At 62.9% G+C, this 27785-nt stretch overlaps 1 protein-coding gene across 1 annotated transcript; it reads right to left on the bottom strand.

Annotated features, from left to right (window-relative positions):
- Positions 1-774: 774 nt before the first annotated feature.
- SDK2 (sidekick cell adhesion molecule 2) lies at positions 775-26867 on the bottom strand. Its single transcript, XM_066332450.1, has 45 exons — positions 26840-26867; positions 26559-26718; positions 18825-18931; positions 17787-17934; positions 16964-17097; positions 15942-16053; positions 15539-15729; positions 15288-15371; positions 15025-15219; positions 14747-14863; positions 14491-14658; positions 14196-14298; positions 13799-13975; positions 13582-13718; positions 13263-13410; positions 13054-13194; positions 12789-12970; positions 12454-12569; positions 11624-11819; positions 11356-11454; positions 10920-11111; positions 10709-10830; positions 10526-10635; positions 10236-10386; positions 9893-10130; positions 9700-9815; positions 9368-9557; positions 9092-9190; positions 8620-8814; positions 8342-8543; positions 8070-8173; positions 7904-7974; positions 7667-7802; positions 6972-7028; positions 6667-6768; positions 6426-6541; positions 5645-5831; positions 5184-5321; positions 4956-5117; positions 4717-4842; positions 3878-4042; positions 3478-3618; positions 2821-2959; positions 2419-2545; positions 775-1223 (listed from the first exon to the last, which is right to left on the bottom strand). The coding sequence occupies exons 1-45, from the start codon at positions 26865-26867 to the stop codon at positions 867-869; spliced, it is 6486 nt and encodes a 2161-aa protein (XP_066188547.1). The 3' UTR covers positions 775-866.
- Between the last annotated feature and the right edge of the window lie 918 nt (positions 26868-27785).

Below are 27785 nucleotides of genomic sequence, written 5' to 3'. Positions count from 1 at the left end.
ACCCCCAAAACGGCCACGGACCCCCCGGGCATCAGTACCCCCGAATTCCCTCAGGCCTCTGCACAAACCCCCATTTAAAAGCCCCAAACCACCAGAAATGCCGAGGGGAGGCTCCAGTCGCCTCATCAGTCCTCACCAGAGCCCCCGAGGTGCAAGATCAGGGGGGGTTGAGCACCACGTGCACCCCGCCGGGGCTCTCCTGGGGTTTCAGTCCTGGGTTCTCCTGGGGGGGGCTGTGCTGGGCCAGGCACAACGGAGGGGAGGAATGAATTGTCCCCCGGGATCCTCCCCCCTTCTCCCAAAGGCTGAGAGGGTCCAGTTGGGGGTTCAAATCCAGAGGGTTTTCAGATCAGCAGAGCTCCTCTCGCCCTCTGCGGTCGGGGGTCTCCGTGTCACCGCTGGTCCCCACGTCCTGGGGGAGCCACGAGTGGAGGGGCCGGGCTTTGGCACGGCAGGAGCCCCTCTCCCAGCCCCCAGCACCCCCTGGAGGGCAGCAGCAGGTCCGGGGCAGCTCCGATGGGTGCCAAGGGTGATGTCGGTGCACCCCGAGCCCCACCTGGCCCGAGGAGTCCGTGGCACAGCAGCTTTGGCCAAGGAGGGGACTTGGGTTTGCTCCCCAGCCCCAGGGACAGCCCTTGGCATTTCCAGCTCTGCCGAGGAAGCAGAAAACCCCTGAAGCCTGGGGCTGCTCCCCTTCCTCCTCTTCTCCCCCTCGCTGCTTTTTCCTCTTCTCTTCATTTCATGGGGCTTCTCTTTTGCTTCTTTTTTTTTTTTCTTTTTTTTCTTTTTTTTCCTTTTTTTTTTTTTTTTTTTTTCCTCCCTCTCGCCTCTCCTGTTGTTTTTCTTCTTCTTCTTCTGTTGAAATATCAAACGAAAGAGGAAAAGCCAGCGATGGGGGCTCTGGAGCCGGGGGCCAGGCTGCTGGGCGGGCGGTACAGGGTCCCGGGCTGGCTGCTGGGGGCGTTGCCGGGGGTCTGGGGGGTGGGAGTCCTGCTGGCTTTGGGGCGGAACAGGCTGCCCTGCTGCGTGGAGGTGCTGTTGGAGAGCGGGGTGTGGTCGGGCTCGCCCGAGTCGCTCTCGGTGTAGCTGTAGGCCTGTGCCCGGGAGATGCCCTTCTGCTGCCGCCGCCACGAGTTGTAGTAGGTGGGGTCGCTGATGTAGTGGTTGACAAAGGAATGCGCCTTCTGGTGCCCGGGGTCCACCTCGTACTCGCTGTCGCTGCCCTGAAAAACAGCACGGGGAAATGTGGGGATGTCACCAGACAGCCCCAGGGTTCAATACGGTCGGGCTCTGCTCCCAGCAGTGGGATGAGAGGGAACGGCCCCGAGCTGTACCAGGGGAGTTCGGGACATCAGGAGGAATTTCCACATGGAGAAGGGGGGTCAGGCCTTGGCAGGGGCTGCCCAGGGAGGTTTGGGGTCCCTGGAGGTGTCCAAGGAAGGCCTGGGTGTGACACTCAGAGCTCTGGGCTGGGGACAAGGTGGGGACAAGGGACAGCTGGCACTCGGTGATCTCAGAGGTGTCTTTTCCGGCCTCAATGATTCTGTGATTTCCAATCCTTTCCTGGTGCTTTCCCAGGGCTCTTTTGGGAATGGCGAGCACATCCCAAAAGTATTTAAAGGCTGGGGCGGCTGCAGCATCGCTGGGGGTTTTCTGCCTTCGCTAAAACAAAATAAAACCTCATACAAAAGGTTCCTGAGCGCTGCCGAGGCCGCGATGCCCCCGGGCTAGCGGGGAGGGTGTTTTTGGGCTCTGCCGGTAATTGGATTCAGCTTCTCCGGCGGCGCACAAAGGGCCCATTGAGGGCGGTGGGAACTGCCCCGCGCCAGCGCCAGCTCCCGCAGCTCTTCACAGCTCCTCAAAAGCCACTCGAGCCCCGCTCGGGCCGCGGCGAGAGGAGCCGGCATCTGCCAAGGGAACAGCCGGTGCGGGCAGCGACGGGGGCGCTCCCTGGGCACGGTCCCCTCCTGCTCGGGGACAGCCATAGGGTGTCCTTTCCTTGGGTGTCAGTCCCTCAGGGTGACAGTCCCATGCTCCCCCTGGGGCTCCACGCTCCTGCCCGGCCACAGCTGCCCGTGGCCGCGGGACAGGACAAAGGTGGCATTTTGTGGAGTTGGCAGAGGCGCGGACGTTGCCAGCAGCGACCGGGCAGCGGGACAGCCCCCCCAGGGCCGCTGACCTGCCGTCCCCTGTGCCCCGGGAGTCCCCCGCAGTGTCACATCCCCCGCACAGGGCCGGGGGCTCTGTGCCACGGAGCCACAGGGATGCTGCTGCTCCAGGGCGGGATGGGGCAGGAGCACCGCAGTCCCAAACGTGCGCCAGGACGGGCAGAGGAAAGGGGTGACGCTCAGGGAGGGCTCCCGGTCCCCTGCAGCCCGCCCCAAGTCCCTGTCCCCGTGTGCAGCCCCCGCGGGTCACCTGGGAGTCGGAGACCTCGGAGGGTTTCTCGGTCAGGCTGCTGCTCTCGGCGGGGATCAGGTCGTTGTACTTGGTCACGTCCTCGTCCGAGTAGTGCAGGCTGCCGGGGCTGGGCCGGGGTGGGGACCTGCGGGACAGCAGGGGAGTGCTCAGCCTGTGTCCCCTCTGCCCGCGGCTGGACCACTTGGGGACAAACCCAGTGCATCCACAGGAGTAGGGAACAGCCCTCAGCCATGAGAACCCCCTCCCAAAAAAACCCCATCCCAAGGACTTCCAGGGGGACACGGGGTCACCCCCTCGGGATCCAAGCCCTCCCCACGCCGTGACGGAGCAGGGATGGACACAGTGACCTAAAAACCTTCCCCCTGCTCGGGGAATGGGGCCGTGGCAGCGGGTCCCTACCGGGTGTAGATGCCGTTCTTCCGGCAGAAGGAATTCTTGACGGAGAGGCGGCGGTTGTTGAGCTCCAGGGCGGGGAAGCTGCCCTCATCCAGACTCACCATCTCGCCGTGGCTCAGGGCGGCCGCCTTGGAGCTGTTCCCTGAGGGATGGGATGCTCAGCCTCCCCCAGCCCCTCCGCAGGCAGCACAGCACAGCGAGGCGGGGCTGGGCCCTGCACAGGGGGCTGGGGAGGGGATTGTGCCGCTTCCAGAGTCACCACAGCCTGGGGACAGCCGGGAGGTGCCAGCCGTGCCCCAGTGCCCCCAGCTCCCACCCCGGGCTGTTTGCTTAACGAGGAGGGCTGGATTTTCCCCACAATTTGAGCCTGTGACAGAGCTAAGAAAACAGAGCCGTGTTTGGCTAATCCCGGTGACCTCTGCGGGCCCCCGGGGCTGCCCTGCCTCCGCAGATGTCTGTGGGACAAGTCCTTTATTTCATCTGGAGCTCCCAGTGCTCTCCGGGAAGCCAGAGCAGCGTTATGGGGCTCTGGAGGGGTCGTTCCCGAGGCGGGCAGGAAGGGAGGATCCCACCACTGCCCCCAGACCCCAAAAGCAGGGAGAGACCCCCAAGAGGCCCCCACAGGAGCAGGAGGGTCCTGTCCCCACCCACCACACTCACCTGAGTCTGACTTCTTGGAGTACTTCTTGCTCTGGCCGCGGATGATGAGCACGAAGACGAGGAGGAGGATGAAGATAAGCCCCACCAGGGCAATGACCACCAGGAACCACCACTCCTCGTAGAACGGGTTGGTTTTCTGGGCTGGGGCACAGCAGGGAGGATCAGAGGGCGACAGGGGACAACCAGTCTGGATGGGGACACCCCTCTGCAGAGCACAGGGTCACTTTGGGATCCCTGGATCCACAGGAAAGGGAGACGGCTGGATTTGGAAAAGGGGTGCTGGGAGTGGGATTTGGGGCTCTGGGGGAGCCAGGAGTGGGGTTCAGTGATGGCCACGAGAACAGAGCAACAGCAGGACCCTCCCTGTGTCACAGAGGGACAGAATTCCCCGGGAACACACCTGACACAGAGGGGGAAGGGGTGCTGGGGGTCCCGTAGCCGTAGTCGTTCACAGCAATGACACGGAAGTCATAGCTGACCCCCTGCTTGAGGATGTCCATGCTGAAGGTGTAGGAGGTCACCTCCTTGGGGATGTCTTTGATGAGGATGTCCCAGAGCCCCTCATCTGGAAGAGACAGCGGGACTGGGAGGGGAGGGCTGGCTCTGCAGGGCACCCAGGGCAAGGGGTGATGTCCCTGCATCCCTCAGCCCTCCAGGGGCTGCCCTTTTATCAGCCTCCCTTGATGCCTTCAGTTTTATCTTCCATATTTTCCAGATTCTGTGCTGCATTGGTACATGACTCTGAACTCCACATAGAGTGTTAGCAAGTTCTCCTCACAGCTCAGTCAGACAAAACAATCCTTTTCCAGCCCCAGAACCAAGGACACACGCAACAAAAAAGTACAAACAACAGCAAACTGAGGAGAGCAAACTGGGAGGATGGGACTGAATAACCTGAGGCTGTAACTGGACAATTTCCCCCAATATGTAAATGGACCAAAAGTGTGAAAACTCATGATCCATCTTGGGTGTAGCCCTGGCCAGGATCTTGTACTGCCTCAGGTGTATCCTTCGAAGGCCTTTTTATAAATTCCTACTTTATTCCTTTAACTCTGTCCAGCCTCTATTCCAGGTAACCTCTCAAGGCATCAGAGCAGCAATTTCCTCGTGGATCAGCACATGGACAACCCCCCAGACAGACACCGGATCCTAATGCCCAACCCAGGCCAGCACCCCCTGCCTCGGTTTCCCCCTCCTGACCCCCGAGGTGGGGATGGAGAGCAGAGGCAGCCGTGGTACCTGAGGGCCGGGCCTCGATGACGTATCTGGTGATGGGCCCTTGGCCGGGGTCCCCACTGGACCAGTGGATGGTGATGGCTGAGCCGTAGCGGGAGATGAAGGGTTCTCCTGGGGGGCCGGGGGCACCTGGGGACCAGAGCACAGCTGGAGCCAGGGGGCACAGACTGGCACAGAGCCGTGTGCCAGCCCCCACCCCATGTCCCTGCTCACCCTGCATGCCCCCCATGTGCCCCCCGTACCTTCCCCGGGCCCCGTGGTGATGTTGGCCTCAACGTCGGGCCCGTAGGCAAAGGTCTTGGCCCGGATTCGGAAGCGGTAGGTGACGCCCTCGGCCAGGTCCTTGACCTTCATCCACAGCGGGCTGTTCCCCTTCACATCCACTGTCACGATCTTGCTCACGCCTGCGGGGACAGAGGCTGAGCCGGGTCCCCCCGAGCTGTCCCCGCTGCCCCCGGCCATGGCCTCACCATCCACGGGCGTGCAGGGCTCGTAGACCAGCCTGTAGCCCTCGAGGACTCCGTTGGGCAGCGGCGGTGGCTCCCAGGACACGTTCACCGATGTGGTGGTCAGCTCGCTGAAGCGGATGGAGCCGGGAGCGCTGGGGGCTGTGTGGGGACAGGGTGGCAGGGCCAGCTCAGCCCCCCAGGGGACACCTCCAGCCGCTCTCCCTGCCTCCACCCCAATGCTGATCATCAACTCACACCCCTCTGGGCCCCATCCCTGCTGCAGCAGAGATTCCACAGGGGAATTCACCCTTCTCAAGCTTCAACGTTCATCTCCGTGTGCCCCCACCCCACAAAGTCGCTGGGGTGAGCCCAGGGCTGTTCGGCTCAGGATCGCAGGATGAGGGGGAATCCCCGGAGCTGGACCCATCCCCACGGAGCCCAGGGGCAGGAGGGTGCCAGGGGAGCCGTGCCACGGGCCCCACCTGCCTGCTGTGTCCGTGCCTTCACCGGGGCGCTGCGGGGCCCGTCCCCCGCGGCGTTGAAGGCGGCCACGCTGACCCAGTACGAGGTGTAGCCCGTCAGGTTCTTCAGCTTCACGCCGGTCTCGGGCAGGAAAAGGGTCTTGACCCGCGCGCTCCCGTTCTGGCGCTGCTCCTCCCAGAAGTGGATCTGCGGGAGGCGGCAAGGGAGCGGGGTCAGGCACGGATCCAACCCAGCTCGCCTTCCCTGAGCCTTTGGCTGTGCTCCTGAGCCCCTGTCCCAGCCTGGTGGCTCCAAACGGAACAGCCTCTCCTCCAGGAGGGTTCCAGGCTGTGCTGGGCATCAGACACGGTTCACATCGCCGGGGTGTGCTGAGATCACCGCGCCTCATTCCCGAGGGATGGGGACAGGCGGGATGAATCACAATGGATGGGGACCAGCAGGTGTTTGGAGCATGGGGCTGGACACCCCGGCTGCATCCTAATGTATCCCAACAGCACCGCTGCCACATCCCGACTGCATCCCGACACATCCCAGCTCTCTCCCGACACATGCCAGCTCTCTCCCGACACATCCCAGCTCTCACCCGGCACATCCCGGCATTCCAGAGCCGACGGCGCCATCTGCTGCCCCGGCACCGCTCGGCACCGGGATGAGACACCCAGGATCTCCTCGGGACCCCCAGCATGGTTCCAGAACCCCGAAAGCTCTCACAGCGCCACCCACCCTGTGCCCCCCAGGGATTCAGCACCCCCCCAGAGCCCCCCAGGTGACAGCAGGTACCTTGTAGCCCTGTATGTCCCCGTTCTGGCTCTCCACAGGGGGTGGCTCCCAGGTGACATCCAGCTGGGTGGCGGTGGCCGCCTCCACAGCCACGTTCAGGGGCGCTCCTGTGGGCACTGTGCCGAGGGAGGGGACAGTGTCACCGCACTCATTTCGGGGGATGCACCGCCTTGCCTGGGCCGTGTGGGGCTTCCAGGACCCTTCCTGCAGCCCCCAAGAGAGGCACCCCGGCAGGACTCACCCGCTTCCCCCACAAACACCTCCTGGGGGGGGCTGGGGGGACCCTCGCCCACGGCGTTGTAGACGCTCATCCGGATCTCGTAGCGCCGGTGCTTGTTCAGGTCTGGGGGACAAAGGGTGAGCGGGACCCTCCCCACGATGGGGCAGCCCCGGGGGACCTGGCAGAGCCCCTCCTGGCTGGGAAGGAGGGAGTGTCCCCAAGGAGCAGCTGGAGGGGTTCCAGCTCACCCTGCAGGGCAGGGACACACAGGGGTGGCAGTGGGGGACACACAGAGGGAGGTGGAGGACACAGGGGTGGTGACTTACTGTCCAGCTCGTACTGGGTGAGGGACACCTCGCTGAGGTTGTGCACGGCATACACGGCTGGGCAGGAGAGCAGGCGGGGGTTAATGCAGGGCAGGGGTGGGCTCCTGCCTCTGAGCCCCCACCCCAACACAGCCCCCACCCCAGGGCGGGCCAGGGCTCCCCTGCAAGGGCCCTGGCACCCCCAGGTGACAATGGGGCTGCCTCAGCACTGAGAAGCCTTTCCATCCTCCAGCCTCATCCCCTGAGTGCCACAAGCTGCGTTTGTGCACTGGGGTCTCCACAGAGGACAGGGCCAGGTCCCACCTTGTGCTCTGCCCTTGTCACTCGTGTCCCTGCCACCCCCAGAGTGGATATGACCCTGTTCCCTGCTGGTCTGAGGACAGCAGCACACCTGGACACACAGCAGGATGTCACACAGCACGTGTTAGGTGCAGACACCCATGTCCTGCTCAGATTTGTGGACACCTCAGCCGCAGGGACACAGCAGAACAGAGCCAGCGACAACACAAAAGACTGTGAGGGACCACAGGGCTGGTGGCACAAGGGAGCTGGTGACAGCTCCAGGGGGCACAGCCTGACCTGCTACCTGGGAGATGCTGTGGAGCACAGGAGGCTGCACTGCTCAGACCCCCACCTGCCACCCCCAGGCCACCCCAGCCGCCGTCCCCAGGGTCAGTGGGGCCGTGGGCACTCACGGGTGAGCTCGGCCCAGGTGGCACCGGGGTGGCCGAGGCCGCGCAGGGCGAAGCCCCGCAGGCTGTCGTACACCAGCTCCCGGTACCGCAGCCGGAACCCCAGCAGGATCCCGTTGATCTTGTCCTCAGCCGGGGGCTGCAGGGGGAGGGAGGGAAGGCACTCAGAGGCTGCTCTGCCCCAGGGCTCCCTGGCACCCTGAGGTGTCACCTCCCAGGGCAGGGCAGAGGGGACGGTACCTGCCAGCGGATGAGCACCGACGTGGTGGTGTGGGGGGTGATGGAGAGGATGGTGGGAGCTTCCTCGGGGGCTGTGGGGGAGGAGAGGGTGGTGAGGCTCCAGGGCAAAGCAGGAATTCCCTCGGGCACAGGGTGACCCGCTGTCTCTGCCCCGGGAGGTGCTGACCCGCCTGCAGAGTGGTGAGTGACTCCGACTCCTCGCTGTACTCGCTGTCCCCAATGTCGTTGGTGGCCTTCACACGGAACTTGTAGGAGGTGAAGGGTTTCAGCCTGCACGGAGCGGAGCAGAGCGGGATGGGGACAGCGGGTCACCCTTGAGCCACCCTCCCTCCCACCGGGCTTCCCTGCCTCGTTCCAGCACTTCTCATGGGATGGGGAAACTGAGGCACGCGGAAATCACCCAAAGCATCATCACCCAGCGTGTCCCCGGCCCCTCACCTGTCCACGACGAAGGCGGTGGCGTTGTGGCTGACGGGGGCGGAGTGCAGCTCCCACTGGCCGTCGGGCAGCTCCCGGCTCTGCACGGTGTAGTAGCGCACGGGGGACAGCCCGTCGCTGCCCGGCTCCCAGGACAGCAGCACGCTGCGGGCCCGCACCTCCTCCTGCTGCGCCAGCGGCTTCCCGGGGGCCTGCGGCCGGGCTGGGGGAGGCGAGGGGCTGGGAGCACTGCGGGGGCACGGCCAGCCTCCCCCACCAGCCGGGCCCCCCATCGTTACCTCTCTTCTCGGTGGTGACCACCAGGGCTTCGGCCGCCTCGCCCCAGCCCTTGCGGGTCTGCGCGGTGACACGGAACAGGTAGGTGGCCTCGGGCTGGAGGCCGGTGGCCGTGAACTGTCGGGCGCCAGCTTCCAGCACCTCCACGGCGGCCGCGGTCACCGCCGAGGTGTTCAGGCGGTGGCTGACCTGGTAGGCTGCGGGGAGGGAGCGGAGAGGTGGCACTGGGGAGGGGACACCAGCCTGGGCCACTCCCCGCGCCGCCCCCTCCATCCCAACCTGTTCATAGGGGAGCTCACGCCCAGCCCCGGACCAATATCCGAGCAGGGAACTTCACCCCTGAAGGCTCCGAGATGCTCTGGGCATCCCAGGGAGCTGGTCCCTGCCTCCCCACTCCAACCCCTGCTCCCACAGGAGCTCTGCATCCCCCTGCAGAGCATCCCAGGACAGCTGCCCCGGGTGTGCCCCACCTACCCAGGATGACGCCGTTGGGCGCTGCCGGTGGCTGCCAGATGAGCCGCACCAAGGTGGTCCTCACTTCAGGAAAGAGGAGCCCCACGGGGGGCCCGGGCACTGCAGGGGGAGAGATTGGGGTCACGGGGGATTGGGGAAAGTGCACGATCCCACCCCCTGGGAATGGGAACCCTGGGTGTCCCAGTCAGGGGGAGAGGGATGGCCCCATAGAACAGGGATAGGATGGGATTAGGCACCCAGGGGACCCCCGCAGCCCACCCAGGTGCTGTCACCCACCATCATCCAGTGTCCTCTCGAGGACAGGAGGCCGGCTGGGGACGCCATCGCCGATCCTGGTGAAGGCCAGCACGCGGATGTCGTACAGGGTGTACTTGGCCAGCCCGGTGAGCTGGGCACTGCGGGAGGCATTGCCCTCCGCCAGCCAGAACCGGGCACGGGCCTCCGAGCCCTTCTCCTTGTACAGCACCTGCAACACGGCCCGTGTGACACAGCCGGGCCAGCCTGGCACCGAGGGGCACCAGCTCCAGGGGGTGGCACAGCCGGGGACCCCGCAGCCTGCAGGGTGATTCCACCAGGGAAAGGTGTGCTGCCCACGGGCAGGAGCTCACCTTGTAGCCCAGGATGAGCCCGTTGCAGTCAGCCTCGGGAATGTCACCCCATCGGACCATCAGGCTGCTGGAGGAGGTGGCCACTGCTGACACATTGCTGGGGCCAGAGGAGGGGACTGGAGAGGGACAACAGAGAGGCTCAGTGGCCGGACTGGCCGAGGCGAGTGCCCAGTGCCCAGGTGGGCAGCAGTACCTGACTCCCGGGTGCGTCCCAGCACCGAGGGGCTCCAGGGCCCTGAGCCGATGGCGTTGAAGGCCTGGACCTGCACCCGGTACTCCGTCCACTCCTCCAGGTCCTCGATGGTGAATTCCCGCTCCACACGGTCGCGGATCACGTGGAGCGCTGGCTGTCCCCGCCCGTCCGCCCGCGCGTACCGGATCCTGTACCCCACCGAGTCGGGGTTCCCGTTGTACTCCTGCTCCAGGAGGGGCTGGCAGGGACAGACACTGTCACTCCTGATGATCCACAGTCCCCACAGCTCCATCCCCCTTCAGCCCATGCAGGCACAGACCCCCTGCCCCACAGCCCCGCTCACCATCCAGCGCAGCCACAGGCTGGTCTCGCTGGCCGTCCTCAGGGTGACGTTGGCAGGGGCCATGTCCGGGGGGGCCTGGAGGGTCTGGATCCTCCGGGAGGGCAGGCTGGGGGGGCTGGTGCCCACGATGTTCACCTGCCGCATGCGGAAACTGAGAGAGGAGAGGGGATCACAGTGGGGGACAAGAGGGCTCCAGTCCCCTGGGGAGGACAATGACAGGGGGTCACAGTGGGGGACAAGAGGGCTCTGTTCCCCCGGGGATGGCACAGTGGCACCACCCTGGCACTCGCCTGTAGTAGGTGTAGGGCTTCAGGTTGGGCACCTCCATGGAGCGGGTGTCTGGCTCGTTGGCCAGCTGGTGCACGAGCCCCCACTCCCCGGCCTCACCATTCTGGCCCACCTGTGGGTGGCAGGGGGGTGAGTGGGGTGACCCCAAAAAACCCCCTAACCCCACTTCCTGAGCCACCCCGTACCTGTGCCTCCACCTGCCAGCGGGAGATGGAGGTTTTGCCGTCGTAACCTGGGCGGAACTGGATGGTGACGGAGCGGGGGCCAATGTTGGAGATGCCCAGGTTGGTGGGGGCACCGGGGAGCTCTGTGGGGACAGGGCAGGGTGGGTGGCACTGGCTGCTTGCCCCCAGCACCCCACAGAGCTCTCCAGCACCCCAACACCACCGTGCTCACCTGGGGGGACCCCTGAGGAGATGGTGGAAGAGGAGAGCTGTCCCTGTCCCTTGGAGGTCATGGCGGCCACCTCGATGGTGTAGGTGGTGAGGGCGGTGAGGCCGGTGACACGGTAGTCCAGGGTGACGTTGGGCAGGTAATGTGTCACGCGTGTGTTGGTGCGGTTGTACTCCTCCCACGAGATCCGGTAGCCTGGAATGCACTCCCTGTGTCACTCCCTCTGTCACCCCGTGTCACCGCACCCCACGGGCTGCGTGGGGGACGGGGACAGGACAGGTGGGAGAGGCTGCGGGGTGGGAAGAGGACACATGAGCGATACTGCAGGGTGGCAATGGGACATGGGGGAGATGCCGCAGAGTGGGAACAGGACAGGAAAAGAGGGAGATGCTGTGGGGTGGGAAAGGATGACAACCAGTACCTGCTGGCGCTCCCTTACCCGTCAGGATCCCATTCTTCTCCAGCGGCTCCTGCCAGCTGACCTTCAGCGACGTATCCAGGATGTCACTGAAGCTGAGGTGTCCCACGGGGCCAGGCACTGCCCAAAGACACCCAGGCTCAGCACCCTCACACGGGAGCCCTCAGCACCCACGGGACCTCCGCGAGGATATAGCAGGGAAGGGACTCCCCTGGGACGGGGCTCGGCAGCGGGACGGAGCCGGGGGGCGGGTGGGGCCCATCCCGCGGGGCTCGGAGCCTCCCCGTACCGTCCTCGTGGGTGCGCACCAGCTGGGGCGGGCTGCGCGGGCCGTCCCCGGGCGTGGTGAAGCACAGCACCGAGGTGAAGTACTCGGCGAATTTGCGCAACCCCGCCACGTAGCCCACGTGGACGCTGTCCTGGAAGTTGGGGCGCACCGTCACCACCGTGGCCTCGTCCTCGTGCTCCGGCTCCCAGGCAATGAGCTGCGGGAAAAGGGAAGAACCAAGGGATGAAGATTCCCGGCCACATGCCGCAAACTGCGGCCTCCTCTTATTAATTCAGCGTTGTTTAAGGATCAATTAAAGGCGAGGGGAGCAGCCGATGCCTGTGCCAGCGCTGTTTATGGAGCTGTGATTAACTCCATCGATAACAGCGCGGGATCCCCCTTGCCCGCATCCAGGAGGGATGGCTGGGCATTTAATTGGTATTGTGCAAGATAGCCTCTAGCAACTTAATTAAGCACTAATTAGGCCCTAAAAATACTAATCAAAAATACTAAGTGGCATTTAATAAGAATGTTAAATATCCTACTCACGCTGGTTATCTCATCCAGCGGCAATTAAATTCCCGAACTTCTTTCGAGTGGATTAAGACACAAGTTTAATGTTTTAATTCAATTTCATTAATGTAAATTTGAATTAATTGCAACTTGGAATTAATTACAGAGCATGGGAGACTCCGAGCCCATGCAAGTGTTAAATAACAGTAAATATTATTTTAACAGTCACGAGAGATCCAATTAAAATCTGGGATTTTGGAGAGGAGGAGCCAAGACAGTTTGTAAAGGTTGACCAAGTTTTCCCCACAAGCTGTTCTGTTTTTGGGAATTACCCTCACCTTGTAGCCCTGGTTGATGCCATTGATGAACTGGGGGCTGGGGGGGTTCCAGGTGAAGCGGATGGTGGTGGAGTTGGTGGCCTCAGCCTGCACATTCCCTGGAGGCACTGTGGGCACTGCCAGGACGAAGGGACAGCTCACGGGGACAGCTCCACGAGGTCCCCTCCATCAGCTGGGTGCCAACCCCGGGTCATCCCTGCCCGGCACGTCCCAGTCCCCCTGGGACCTCCACACCCATCCTCCTGCCTCCCATCCCACCACCCCAACGGCACCACCTGCTGGGTGCCCACCAAGCCCCTGCCCACCCCTGATTGTCCCTGCCTGTCCCTGCCTACCTCCCTGCAGGGTCCACTCTGTCACCTTCATGCTGTAGACACCCAGGCCGGCGCTGTTGTAGGCAGCCACTTCGATCTCGTAGTTGGTCCAGATGATGAGGTCCTCCAGGAGGAGGTTGTTGACCTCGGCGTTGGTGATGTTCTTGAACTGGTACCCCACAGGCAACCCAGCCAGGCAGTACCTGGAGACCAGGAGCCATCAGAACTGCCACTGTCCCCACCAACATCGGGTTTGGGACCCTTGGGCACCCCAGCTGGCTCCTACCGGATGATGTAGCCCTTGAGGACCCCGTTCTGGTGGCTCTCGGGGGGCGGCTGCCACTGGATCATGATGGACTGGTTGGTGCGGCCGCTGGCGATGACATTCTGGGGGGGTGCAGAGGGCGGCTCCTCGGGCAGCAACACCCTGCAGGGACAGGGCAGGGTGAGCACCTGGGGCCACCAGCCCAGCCAGAACCCCTGGCCGGGACTCACCTCTCCGTGTCCTTGCTGAACTGTCCCCTGCCCACGTCGTTTACAGCACACAGGCGGAACTGGTAGGAGCGAGCGGGGACCAAGCCCCGCACTGTCACCGATGTCACCTCGGGGTCCACGCTGGCCAGCAGCACGGTCCAGGGTGCATCTGGGGGAGACAGGACCACAGGGTGGGGACCTGACCTGCAGGACACTGCCTGTCGAATCCTGGGGTCCCCAGGCTCCCCGTAGCGTCCCCTGCACCACCAGGGTGACACTGGGGACTTCTCCCAGTGCCAGCAGTGCCAGCAGTGCCAGGGTGGTGGGAGCAGCCCCTTACTGTTCTCGGAGACCTCCACGACGTAGCGGAGCAGGGGGCTGTTGCCGTCGAAGGGCTTGGCCCAGGTGAGGTTGATGGCCCGTTTCTCCTGCGGGCTCAGGGCGGCCACGGGGCTCTCGGGGGCGTGGGGGAGCTGCCTGGACAGGGGGGTTAGGGAGGGAAGGAGGGAGGGGGGCACAGCCCCAGGCGGGGGGAATCGATGAGGGGAGGGTCTCACCGGACACGGAGGTGGGCGCTCCGCGAGTCGTTGCCCCCAGCCGAGATCACCTTGCACGTGTAGGTGCCGATGTCACCCGACCAGGTCTGGGAGATGTGCAGGGTGCCCACCTCGTCCAGGCGCACCCGTGGGCCGCTCTCGGGGCCCAGAGGTGCCCCGTCCTTCTCCCAGACGTACCTGTGCCAGGAGGACCCGGGTGTGCTGGTGCCCCGCAGCCCCTCAGTGAGCCGAGGGGACCGGGTTGTCCCGGTCGCAGGGCACCAGGTGGCACTGCAGGACCACCAGCATGGGGCTGAGGAGGAGGATCTCCCATCTCCATCTCCCTCCCCAGGACAGCGGTGACAGCGGCCAGGTGGGCAACACGGGGGTGCCTGGACTCCTCAACCCTCTCCCTCACCTGACGTCCACGCTGGGGTCGTGGGTGACCCCACAGCTCATGACAGCCTTGGTGCCCTTGATGACGCTCTGGTCCTGGGGCGGGTCCGTGATCCGTGTCCTTGCTGCGGGGGGACACAATGAACCACCGGCACTGCGGGGGTGGCACCGGCAGGGACAGCCCCCGCTTGCACCCCCAAAACCCAGCACCCACCCCCGGAGAGCTCCATCCTGCTGCACCCAGGGTGGTGCCCAGAGCCAGGCAGGGTCCCTCCCTCCCAGCTGTGGGTGACACGGGCCCACTGTGAGCCCCTTACCCCAGACCACCAGGTCAGCAGAGGCCTCGTCCACGCCGCGGGAGTTGGTGGCCAGGCAGGTGTAGGTGCCAGCATCGGGCAGGTGCGCGGGGCTCACCAGGAGGCTGCCCGACTCCAGCAGGGTGAAGCGCGGCAGCTGCACGGAGCCGCTGGCCAGGACCCGCTCCCCTGGGGACACAGCAGAGCCTTGTCAATGCCACGGCCACCCTACGCCCATGGCAGGGCTCAGAGGACAGGCTTGGCCCCAACCCTTCACCTTTCTGCCAGGTGATGGCCGGGCGTGGCGCCCCCGAGGTCTCGCAGTTGAGGATGACGGCCATGCCATCGATCACCGTGCTGTCCTGGGGACCCCGCGTGATGTTGGGGGCGATGCCTGTGGGGCACAGAGGCGCACAGCCCCCCCTGAATTCTCTCCCTGCGCCCAGCCTGCACCTGACCCAGAATTTCCTGAGCCCCCTGTGGGACTCATCCAGGGGTACATCCCACCCACCACCCAGACAGGGCACCCCTGGGCAGAGGGGGGCTGGCACCTACTGGTCACAGCCAGGTACGTGGTGGTCTGCACCTCGCCGGCCGCATTGCGGGCGAAGCACTGGAACATTCCGGTGTCATCAGGGACCAGCCCGCTGATCTGCAGGCTGCCGTCCTCCAGCAGCTGGAAGCGGGACAGCTTCTCCAGGTGCAGCAGGGCAGCGTCCTTGTACCAGGCCATCTCAGGAGGGGGGACACCTGTGAGGTGCAGCCACGTCAGGCGCAGGGTCACGGCAGCACACGGAGGGTGCCGGGCGGCAGCTCACCCTTGGCTTGGCAGGGGATGGTCACCACCTTCTCCATCTCGGCCGTGATGTGTCTCTCCGGCTCCCTGAAGAACTGCGGGGGCTCTGCCAAGGGAACCGGGAAATAGGAACAGGGACAGAGCCTCTCCTTGGGCTGACCTGTGGCCTTCCTGTCACCTCCCATCCCAGCCCTGGGGCAGGAGCACACCCAGCCCGAGGGCAGGAGCTCACCCAGCACGGACACAGAGGTGTGCCCAGGGGCAGGAGCTCACCCAGCACAGACAGGTAGGCGCCGGCAGTCACGGCGGGGACGCTGCTGCTGCGCAGCACAGCCTCGCACTCGTAGAAGCCGCTGTCACTCAGGGTGGGGTGCAGGATGGTCAGCCGGCGGCTGTAGTCACTGATCCCGCTGGACACAGGCACCCCGTCCTTCTTCCAGATGATGTGCAGCTTGATCAGCGGCCTGAGGGGACAGGGGCGTGTCAAGAGCCAGCTCTGGCTTCCCTGGAGGATCACAGTTCCCTCCATCCCGCAGGACTCGGGTGAGAAGGGACCTTCCTCCACCACACAGGTTCCAGGAGTGTTGTGGGAATGGATTTAGGATTTTGCCCGGCCCCGAGGCTGGGCAATGCCAACAGGGAGATTCCCCATCCCAGTGCCCACCCCACGGCTCACCTGGCGTTGGCCACACACTCCATGGTCACCTCCGAGGTCCCGGCCACCACGCTGGTGTTCCTGGGTGGGACAATGATGGTGGGTGCAATGGGATCAGCCGGGCCACCCACGTCTGGGGAGAAGGAGGCCAGAGGAACAGCCATGAGCACCCCCTGCCCACCCTGGGGTGTCCCCAGAGAGGGCACCCAAATCCCTGGCTGTTCAGCTAGGAGGAGACAAAGGTGACAGGACTGGTGGCATCACGGTGCCTTCTCAGGTGTCCCTAAGCTGTGTCCTCTTGTGGGAGCCCCAGTACACCTGGGCAGGGCCACCAGGCTGGTGGCAGCAGGGAGGAGGGAGCAGGGAGTCCATAAAGCAAAATGATGGCAACAATAAAAAACCCTCGTGTAGGCGCTGTAAAAACGCGATCGGCTCGAAAGCTGCTGATAGAGCTGAATCCATAAACAGGGGCTCCGGGATGTTTATGGTGCTCCAGGACACCATCCAGGGAAAACAGATTAATGGGGACAGGAGACAGGCAGAGCCCACCACAGACAGGGATAACCCATCCTAACCCTGTGCAGCAGCAAGGGGGGAGATGGGGGAGAGTGTGACCGGCCTGATGTCACTTCAGAGCACATCCCATGGGATGGGCTGTCACCACCTAAACGGCCTGGGGGACCCTTGGAAGGCCTGGAGAGCCCAAAGGAACTGCAAGGATGATGCCACAGGGGTGGCCCCCAGGCAGAGGCTGCTCCAGAGCACCAGGAATGACAGGGGGACAAGGACAGGGGTGGGGCAGGGTGTCCATGGGGTGACAGTGCAGGCCCCATCCCAGAGGGATCCAGCACGGCCGGATACAGCTGGAGCAGGAGCTGTGACACTCCAGTGCCTGCAGCACAGCCACGGGCGCCTAAATAAATTCTGAGGCAGCTGAACTGTTAAGTCAGCAGAAGCCGGAGCCTCCGAAGAGATTTACTGCAAATGGAATTTGGGGGCGAGGCAGGGGATGGGAGAGAGGGAGCAGTGCCCCCCACACTCACTGGCCACAGTCAGAGTGATGGGCTGGCTCGTCTTGTTGTCCCCGTTCTTGTCATTCACCGCCTGCACGTAGTAACGCCCCGCGTCCGGGGCCACCGTGGACAGGATGACCAGGGTGTTCTCCAGCGTGATGGCTCTGGGGGACGAGAGGCTGCTGGGACCCTCGCTCCCCACCCAGCACCCTCACCTGCCTGGGGACACCCACATGGCACCCTCAGCCTACCCCAGGATGGGGGGACCAAGCCCCACACCCCTCTGTCCAAGCAGAGCCCACGGGATGGTGAAGATTCTTTGGTTTTCTCCCTTTTTTTTTTTTTTTTTTTTTTCATTTTTCACTTAATGGAGCAATCTAATCTGCCGGAAACATAAAATGCTGTGGGGAATATGTTTTTTTACCATTAAATATGAGATAAAGGAGTTTTATCTCCTCAATCCCGCTTTGCAAATCGAAAGGAGACCAGTTCAATTCCTGCATAAATGGGGGTTGCAAATTCAATTCCTGCAGGCTGTGGCTGCCAGGGCTCCGGCAGCACCTGGATCTGCCACAGCTCCGTGGGGACACCTGGCACACGGGTGTGTGCCGTGCTTGGCTCTATCCCACCCTCCCCCCTGCCTTCCTCCCTCTTGTTTTCATTTTTTGTTCAGAAATCCCTTTCTCTGGTGACAAACACAGCCATTAGTCACCGAGCTCGTCCCCGGTTTTCAGCACGATGAGCTCGAGATGTTGGTTAAACATCCGTAGTGTGGGGGACAAGGGGAAATGCAGCCCCGGGGACGCTGGGGGGGCTCCAGGGGGATTCCAGGGGGGACCTTGGGTGTGCTCACATGCGGCTGCTGGGGGAGATCTTCCGTCCATCGCGGAACCAGGTGACCTGGGGCTGCGGGAAGCTGGCGATGCGGGGCGCGCGGATGACGGCCGCCTCCCCGTGGGACACGCTCTGCTGCGTCTCGCTGTCCTCGAAGCTGCCCATGTCTGCAGAACGGGGGACAGAACCGTGACAGGGGCTGGGGATGAGCCCGGGGATCCAGCCCCGGGTCAGCAGGACGGGGTTTGTGGGATGATGCAGAGCGGCTGCTCCCGCTCCCCTCCTCGGCTCAGAGTGTGGGATGTGAGGGTGGCTCAGATCCCACCGGCTGCTCCTGGTGATCCATCCCTGCAGCATCTGGAGCCCCACCACCCTGGTGCTGGGTCAGGGACCCCAGTCCGAGTGTCCCCCACCACAGACAGGCTGGGCCCAGTCCCGGGGCTCTGCACCTTCTCTCCGTTCCCCTTTTCATGTCCCAGTGCCGGGAACATCCCAGCACGACCCTGACCCCAGGGACAGGATGAGGCACAGCTGCCTCCACCCCATCCCGCCTTTCCCACAGCAGTTGTGGGAGACTGAGGGAAGCGGGGGACATGGAGGAGGGGGCTGGAACAGGGGATTTTTATTGACTTCCTTAATTGCTGTAATTAAAAACATGTAAAGAATCCTTTTTTAACGACTTTGCCATTATCATTAGTTGTTAGCACAGCTGCCTTATTAATTTCTCATTATCCTCCTGATTTGTCACTGCCCCTCAGGAGGTGTTTAAGGAGATGGGACTAGGGGTATCCCTGAGGCAAGGGGTGACAGGGAGGGACAGGTCCCTTTGGGGGACAGAGCCACCATCCCACACTTCAGAACTCTCATCTCCTTAAATCTCAGGACATTCCTGCCACTGTCACCCCAGGGACACTCTGATGTCCCTGCCAAGGGTCACCCCACGGATGCTGCAGGCTCGCAGGTGCTGGCCGCGAGTGGCACCAGCACCAGAGCTGCCCCACAGCACCGGGAGCTGGGTGTCCCCGTGCTGTCCCCACGGCGCAGGACGGTCACTTACAGGCCACCTGCACCTCCGTCTGGCGCTGCAGCAGGGCCCCCATGCGGTTGCGGACGATGCAGCGGTAGAAGCCGGCGTGGGTGCGGTCCAGCGAGGTGATCATGTATCTGCGGGAGGGGTATCAGCAATGAGGGGACATCCGTGTCACTGTCACCGGCCCTCGGGGAGGCTGCAGGTCCTGCACACCCCCCAGATTTTCTGCACCCGTGCCGGGAGCTCCTTTTCCCCGGGGAGCTGCTGCTGGAGGTGTGTGCATTACATGGATGTGCGTGGCCATGCGGGCTGGGGGGACACCCCAGTGTCCCTCACCGCCACACAAAGAGTCCCAGCCACCCCCACTGGAGGTGCTTCCACTGTGCCCAAGCTGCTGACTGTCACCCTGCCGGTCCAGGGGCTGGATGTGAGCCATGGCCAGGAGCTGGCCCCTGGGAGCCGCTGTCCTGAGCCCTGCCCCAGCCCCACAGTGACACTGCTGGTGTCACTCAGCCTGGAGCTGACAGCGGCCAAGTCCGCCACTGCTCCGACGAATGCCGGCTGAAGCCCCTTATCGCCCCCACGCCTGCTCTTATCAGCCGCCAGCACCAGCAGCCGGGGAGGAGATAAAGGAAATCACCACATCTCCACTCGACCACCCCCCGAGCATCGCCGCGGTCCCCAAGCCGGACCCTGGTGCCCCCAGACCTCCCCGGGCAGTCCCCAGCCCTGGAGCTCCTGTTTCATCCCCCCACACCGGGGGGAGCCTCGGGGGGGCCGGGCAGGAGCTGCGGCGTCGCCGTCCCCGACGGGAACGCTGCGAGATAAAGCAGAGAGGGAATAAATAAAGCAAGCTCAGCCCTCCTTGCCCAAAATCTAATCTTGCGTTAAAACCCGCCGCGGGCTCTTTCGGCAAGAGCTTTGTTTGTTCTTCTGAGAACCGAGCGTAAATTAAACTTTCATAAGACCTGCGGAGCGCTTTGCCTGTGCCGGGAGCGCAGCCAGGGCCCCGCGCCCACCTTCCCGCACGGGAGAGGGGGACAGGGGACACGGGGCTCTCCTCTAAGCCGGTGACACCGCGGGGATGGGGCGGGCACGGCGGGACTGGCACCAAAGCCGCGGTGACACCCACCCAGGCGGCGTGCCGGGGTCACCCGTCCCCGCGGGAGGAGGGAGGGCGCCCTTTGGGAACGAGTCCTTGAGTGTCACGGCTGATATTTAAAAATGCTCCCCAGAGGCTTTAAATAAGATATTTCAATTCCACGGAGCTGTCAGGAACGGCTGCAGACGCCAGGAATAATGGGCCCGCTCTCCTTGCGGTGTCCTCGTTAATAAATCACACCGTGACTCCCGAACACACGCACGCCCATGGACGGATGGCTGGACGGACACGCAGCAGCAGAGGGACACGTGTGTCCCCAGACAGATCCGTGCGCCCCTCCAGACCCTCCTTCAATGCAAAGCCACCAAGCACCGGCACATCCCAAGGGACACAAACAGGGTCACAGGGAGCACCTTCAGTGAGCGCACAGCGCTGGCAGCACGGTGTCCCCACGGGCAGGACACCTCCGTGGGCACGGGGAGCCCTGTCCCCCAGCCCAGGACACTCCAGCAGATCCAATTAAGGTGGCCTGGTCCCCACACGCGGGAGCTGGAGGAGTTATTGAGGCAGCAGCACTTCCACACACACCTCAGCAGCTGAAAATAGCCCGGAGAAAGGAAATCAATTCCCGGCGCAGCCCAGCCCGCAGTCATCAACCAAACCAGCACAGACTTTGTTCTCTCCCGCTCGCCCTCCACCGAGGCTTTTATCCAAGACCGCTCGGATTCGATTTCCTTCCCCCATCACGCCCGGCTAGAAGGGGACGGGAATTGATTTTACCCCCAATGTCACCCTCCTGTCACCCCCTCACAGGGGCATGTGCTGCAGGCAGGAGGGGTGAATGTCACCCCACACATCCCCCACCCCAGTTTGTGCCACAGCTTCATAGCCAGGAGTTCCAGGGCCATTGTTCCACGCAAGGAAGCGGCTCCTCCAGCTGGGAGCGATCCCGGTGCCCTCCGGCCGGGTGGCTTTGTCCAGCCGGGACGGGGTGAAGCTGGCCCAGCTCCTGGCACAGCCCTCGCTGCTGACTCCGCTGTTCCAGGGGTTTGTTTGGCTTCTCTGTGAAGACGGAGGTTGACAGGGCATCGTCCGTGGGGAAAAGCCCTTCCAGAGCGAGCCCTGACCCGCACTGCTCCGTCAGGAAGCGGCTCAGCCCCGGGGTCAGGAGCCCCGTGCCGGGGGACCGGAGGGTCTGCAGCAGCAGCTTTGGCACCGGATCCGTCTGACAGATGGCTGACTGCATGCTGGGGATGACAACCTGTCCGTCCGTCCGTCCGTCCATCCCTGAGCCCATCAGCAGGGCAGAGTGCCCAGCTCCTCTCCGTGCCATCCTGGCACGGCACCGCCGTGTTCCTTCGGCTCGTCCCCCTGGCTCCGGCACAGCCCTGCCCCAGCCCCGGCTGCTGCCGTGCCTCTGTTATTGTAGGGTTGCTGAGGAGCGTGGGGCTGACGCTGCCGAATTATTCTTAGATTGAGGGGGTGGAGAAGGGCCGGGAAAAGCAGCAGCCAAAGGATTTGATCCATCAAATTGAAAGCCAGAAGAGCGCAGAAAGCTGTGAGGTTCTTCCAATGCCGCCCAGTAACAGCAACAGCTGGATCGGATTTGGGATGGAAGCACACTGGCACAGTCCCTTTTGATTAATATCCTGTATAACGACTAATTAATTCTGGAGGGGACGTGTGTTTGAATAGTTACTGTGGGATAATGAAATGTCAAGTGAGCATTAAAACACACTTAGCAGAGGTTTAACGACTCGAAGCATCCGAGCGAGTGTCCCGGCCCCTGCTCCGGGGCAGCGCTCGATGAGGCTGTGAGCACTCCCCTGGAGCTCCATCAGCCCCGCTTAACTGGGCTATTGGATCTCAATTAGCTCCCGATTGGAGCAAACTCTGTTTGCATCCACGTGGCTGCTGCCTCTCCTCCTGCCCGGAGTGTTTTCCCTCGGCCGTGGGAATTGGGCGGGCGCCGGCAGCCCCGTAAATCGCTGCCTCAATTGGCCCTGCCAGAACAATGAGCCATTTAATAATTAATGCCCGTGTATTAATCAGCCTCCTTCCTGCAGAGCGGGGACGGAGCGAGCCCCGATCCGTGCTGCGGCATCCGGAGGGCTTTGGTGCATTGCAAACCGAGAGCTTGGCCACCTCCCAGCTCCGACAGCTCCCTGACCTCTCCTGAGCCCCTCCGAGATCGCAGCGAGGAGATTCCCTCTGCTGCCATCCCAGCAAAGTCCCTCCTGCCAGCCCCGAGGCTGCTGTGCTTCACCGGCACCGCTGCCCCGTGCCCACGGCTCCTCGTGCCAACGTTCAAGTGTCCCCCCGGTCCCAAACAAGGCGCAGAGACAGGCAGGAGCCTCCCAGGCATCCCCAGGAAAACCTCCCTCCGTGCTGCCCGCGCTCCTCAGCAGCATTCCTGGGGCTTTGCCACCTGTGGTGATGCCAAAGGTGCCACAGGCCAGGCTGGAGCCACAAGAAGCAGGAACGCCCTGCTGGGCTCCCACCCAGCCTGGATGTACCTTTTCCAATGTTCTTCACCTCCCACAAATTAACTCATGGCAGGGTAATTAGCTCCCCAAGGCAGAGGGATGGGCTTCACACCTGGGCTGGCAAAGAGCTGGGCCCACCAGAGCAGCGATGAGCTCCCAGTGAGCAGCAGCAGCAGCACAGGCTGAGATTCCAGCAGGAATCCAGGGATGATCCATCCTGTTTGCCCCAGGTCTGGGATGTTCAAAGGCTCCTGGCTCTGTGTTTTACATAATTTGGGGACAAACTCAGAGCACCAAACATTTGGGATCCTCACCAGGCCATAAAGGCACGTCACAGTCCTGTGTGTGCAGCCAGTAGTGCCCCTGCACCCCCCAGGAACACCCCAAACCAGCCCAGTGAGGAGCTGGGGTTGAAAGAGCCCCAAATCTGCCCCAAATCTCGGTGAGCCCAAGCAAAAAGGCTCCTGGAAGGAGATGGAGATGGATCAGAGACACCACGTGCTGGAAAACCCACCCCAGGGCTGGCACGGGGAGGCTCAGCTGTGCCAGCCCTGCTTGGCTGGCAGGAGCTGGGGCAAAGCCAGCCGGAGTCGGGGATGGAATTACACAGCTCCAGCAAAGGGGATTTGGGCTCTTGAAAGGAGGCAGGGAATCCTCCGGTAGCTGCTGGACTCCTGCACCAGCTGTGGAGGCCATGAGGAGAGGCAGGAGTGCTGATTTAGGAGCAGGAAGATGCATCCCTACGGATGGGAGCCTGTCCAGAGGTAATCTATGTGTAAGGTAATTTCCGAAGGCAGCAGGACTCGATGCAGCCCTTAATAGGACAATCTCATGTGATAAATTACCAGCCCCAACTAATCTGCATGTTAAATTTCTTGTATGAGAAATAAATATCCTCAATTCACCAGAGAAGCGCCTTCCTTCCGAGGATTTCATTAAAGACATCAAGCTGCCTGATTTGCATGTTATGATTCCTCATCCGAGCAGCTCCGGAGAGCCCAGCACTGGGGAGATCCTGGAGGGAAAAACAGAGCTGGCCCCAGACAGCAAGGCCAGGGCACCTGAATGTGTGGGGACGCAGGCTGCTGTCACCTCGGTGGGCACTGGAGGGGTGCCACTGTGGGGTCCCCGGAGCGGGAGGCAGCAGGGATCCCATGGGAAAACAGCCCCATGCCAGCGGCAGGGAATGGAGGGAGCAAGGAAAGGGGAAGGAAGGTTGTCCCTGACCCCATTCCAGCCACCAGGGATGTTCCGTGGGCACACACAGAGCCAGGCTGATCGCTGACCCCCCCACAGTCCCCAGGGATGCCCCAAGGGAGGATATCTCCACACACAAACACACAGAGCCAGGCTGCTGCTCAGTCCCTCGGGGATTTGTCCCTCATCCTGCTCGATCCCCTGGGATGCTCCTGAGGGAAGACAGCTCTGCGTGCCTGTGGAACCAAGCTGGGATGCTCCCACCCCCAGGGATGCTCCGGGGGGGAAGGCTCTGTGATCACACACGGAGCCAGGCTGGTGCCAAACCTCCCACAGCCCCCAGGGCTGGCTCCCAGAGGGGGGATGACTCCACAGGCACACAGCCCCGGGCTGGTGCTCAGTCCTTCTGGGGTCCCTCATCGCACCTAATCCCCTGGGATGCTCCTCGGGGCGGCTGGCTCCAAATGCTCATAGAGCCAAGTGATCCCGCCGTGCTCCCCAGGGATGCCCCCGAGGGATCAGCTCCAGGCACAGGCACCGCCGTGGCCGTGCCCCGCTCGGCACCAGCGGCCCGCTGCCCACGGGGCCCTCGGCGAACGCCAAGAGCCGCTCCGGTGGCTGCGGAACCGCTGCGGGAAGGAAAGGGAGGTCGCCATGGAAACGCTGCCAAACTGGGAGAGCGGCTCCTTCCCTGGAAAGGCGGCGTGAGCTCCTCCGACCACCGGCGAGCACCCAGGGGGGCGGCTCGAGCAGGGTGGGGGGACAGCGAGCCCCTGGCCACAGCCCCAAAAAACGGGGGACGTGCACAAGGGCCAGTGCAGCCGGCGGTGCCGGAGGGATGCCCCGCTCAGGAGAGGAACTGGGGAGCAGCGGTGAGGATGATGAAGATGGAAGGCTTGGAGACACAGCCCTGGCTGGGAACCACGAGGTGAAGCCACCAAATCTGGCTGGGAACCGTGAGGCGATGCCACCAAGCCCAGCCAGTCCCTGGGCACAGCACAGTGTCCTCCCTAAAGCCTCGCTCAGGGGCACAGCCAGGCTCTGGGGAATGTCCTCCTGTCCCTGCACCGGGGGACACACGGCAGCACAGAGCTGGGAGGGACTGGTGCACCCTAAAACTCTCACCCCCGGCACCACCCAGAGCCATCCCCGGCCCCACATGGCCGAGAACATCCCTGAGCCTCCCCGGCCATCAGCACCAGCCCTCCCCTCTCCAAGGATTACTCTGTTTCTAAACTCGTTAACTTTTAATTACAACCTTCCCACTGCCTGAGCGGGCTGGCTCCGCGCCACCGACAGCTCTATTAAAATTCAATTTCTGCCCATCATCACTAATTTTGGTCCTTCGCCTTCTCACCAGCAGCCTCCAGCGCCAGGCAAGACAGCCAAAGCCTCGTCTCCATGCTCTAAATCCCCAGGGAGCCGCGGGCAGAGCCAAGGGATGCTGGCAGGTTCCAGGGGAGCCCAGCAGGGCTTTGCACGGTGGCTTTTCTGCTCCCTTGGCTGCGCTGGGTTTGTTTGGGTTTCCCCCACGTGTTTGTTTGGTTGGTTTCTCGCTTCCTTCCTTAATCCCTTCTGCCTGGGTGCTGGAGCTGGGGCTCGGACAGAGAGGAGTCACCTTGGAGCACGGATGCAGGGATGCAGGGATGCAGGGATGCAGGAATACAGGGATGCAGGAATGCAGGGATGCAGGAATGCAGGGATGCAGGGATGCAGGGATGCAGGGATGCAGGGATGCAGGGATGCAGGGATGCAGGGATGCAGGGATGCAGGGATGCAGGGATGCAGGGATGCAGGGATGCAGGGATGCAGGGATGCAGGGATGCAGGGATGTGGAGCTGCCAGACATCCTGGAGCACAGGCACCACTGCTGGGCCCTCTCCTACTGAAGGGTCAACTGAAGCACGGATCAAACCCAGGCCAAAACCAGGAAAAGGAGAATTGCTATTCTGGGTTTGGAGGCGACCTCCAGGCACTCCAACCCACTCCCAGGGCAGAGCTGGACCCGGGAGCCAGGTCCTGGCTCCTTTCTCCTGCCTGGGAAAGAGCTGCGTTCCTGACAGGAGGGAGCTGTGGGAACTGTGGGGCTCAACAGGTCCCTTCCACACCATGACAAGGGACAAGGGAGTCCCACAGGGCCCCAGCCCTCAGCCAGGGACTCGGGGCATTGCAGAGCTGCAGCCACCATGGCTCAGGAGGAGACAGTCCCCAGGGTCCAGGATCCCAGCAGGGCACACGACGTCACCCAGCCACTCTCTCCGCGTTCCCGGCATCCCGGAGCAGCCCCGCGTTGCTACAGCAACACGAAGCCTTTGGATTCGATGCCTGGAAAGGGGGAACGGCTTGTCTCGACCTGAATTATTGATTAAAACAGAGAGGATGACACACACACACTCAGAGGAGACGGCAAGAGGTGCCCGCCTTCATTTAAAGGCCATCTCCAAGGGGTTGAAGCCGCTCTGTGCCAGGCTCGGTTGGCACACGGGGCTGGATCTGGGCACCCTCTCACTCCAGCCTGCCTTGCCCCTTCCTGGCCTGGCTGTTCCCAGGGAGCCAGGGGCGGGCTGTGATCCGCAGCCCGGTGTTGAGGTGTTAATCCGCTTGTGCAAACACCTCGTCCCCCGGTGTTGACCTGCTTAAACTCCCCGTTTGCTCTGCAAACAGAGCCGGCAGCTCCCGGGCTGCCAAGGGCTGCCTCTGTGCCGCCTCCCAGGATGGCAGCCCTGGCACAGACACCTGCCAGGCACCAGCAGGACGGGCGGGATTTGCTACGGATGCTCGGGAAGGCTCCGAATCCCAGAGTCACTGAGGCTGGAAAAGACAGACCTCCAAGGTCATCGTGCCCAATCCTCGCCTTGTCCCCAGCCCAGAGCTCTGAATGCCACCTCCGCTTCTCCTTGGACGCCTGCAGGGATGAGGACTCCAAACCCCCCTGGGCAACCCCTTCCGATGCCTGACTGCCCTCTCCAGGCTCACCGGTATTCCAGGGAGAACTTGGTGAGCTCCCGGCTGTTGTGCAACCACTTGAACTCCAGGGGCCAGCTGCCCTCGGCCATGCAGGTCAGCACCAGCCTGTTCCCCTCCAGGTGCACCTGGCTCCGCACCGGCTCCGTCTTGAAGTACGGGGAGACATCGTCTGTGGAGAGAGGAGGGACAGGGATCAGGGCCCCGCATCCCGCCAGCCCCGTGGAGCCCTCAGCACAGCTGTCCCTGCCCCGGGGACAAAATGATGGTTAAGGTGCCCTTCCAACCCAAACCGTTCAGTGATTCCGTCGGTGTCACCATCACCCCACAGCCACCTTCCCCCCGTGCCCCAGCCAGGCCACCAGCCCCCGTCCCTGTCCCTTGTCCCTCCCTGAGCCATTCCAGCAGCCCATCCACAAGGGCTCAGCCCGCTGCAGGTTTATGGAAGCTGCTTCTTTGCTTTATTCCCGGTTCCCTTTGTAGCATCTCCGAGCTTTTAACTCAGGGGGTGAAGGGGCGGAGGGGCTGCGAGCGGCGCGAGGCAGAACCACTTACTCCTCTCCTGTTTTATTTGCTAAGTAAAACTATAAATCGAACCACACAGCTCCATTTTCTGCTTAACAAATGGAAGCCCTTTTACTTCAAAGGCACATTCATATTCCCCAGCAGCTTTCAAGTGCACGTTCAATCACAGCTCTGGGTTTTTTCTTTGGGGTAGGGCTCTGCTTTCTTGTCTGCTCGAGCTGAATTCCTGCCATGGATCCCCACGCCGTGAGCGGCACTGAGGCAGTGCCCACCACCCTGCGGGTGTGACAGGAGTTTGTGGGAGCTCAGAGGCGCCCAGAGACACCCCCAAAGCCGCATTGAGGATCCCTCTCCTCGGTCCTGGCTCCTGCCCACCCGGAAATGCCCAGTGGATTTACACCATCCTGCCTGGCAAAGGGGAGGGCACGGTGGTGCTGGGTGCCAGGCGAGTCATTAGGAAGGAGCAGCTTGTGGCTCGTTAATTTAATCTTCCTCTCTGACCTTCAGCAGCGCAGATGGAAAGGGGCAGCCCTCATTCCTCCTGGTGTCCCTGCCCCAGGTCCGGGATGGATCCGGGCATTGGGACATCAGGACACAGCATGTCCCGGGTGGCACAGGGGCAGAGTGGTGCCCACGGGCAGCTCGGAGCCCTGGCTGTGGGGTTTGGCACCACTGCTGCCAGCCCCCCCCCACGGCCACGCTGTTCCCTGGCCT

This window comes from Sylvia atricapilla, chromosome 18 (assembly GCF_009819655.1).
Source record: "Sylvia atricapilla isolate bSylAtr1 chromosome 18, bSylAtr1.pri, whole genome shotgun sequence".
NCBI lineage: Eukaryota > Metazoa > Chordata > Aves > Passeriformes > Sylviidae > Sylvia > Sylvia atricapilla.
Note: the sequence above shows the minus strand (reverse complement) of the source record. Positions and strands in the feature narration are given on the sequence as shown.

Coding starts and splice junctions, on each gene's coding strand:
- SDK2 (XM_066332450.1), bottom strand. CDS start 26,867: ATGGTGACACCGACGGAATCACTGAACG. Junction 15,372..15,538: donor CGCCTACCTGTCTGTGCTGG/GTGAGCTCCTGC, acceptor TTCCCTTGGCAG/AGCCCCCGCAGTTCTTCAGG. Junction 10,636..10,708: donor GCTGGCAGGTGGAGGCACAG/GTACGGGGTGGC, acceptor TGCCACCCACAG/GTGGGCCAGAATGGTGAGGC.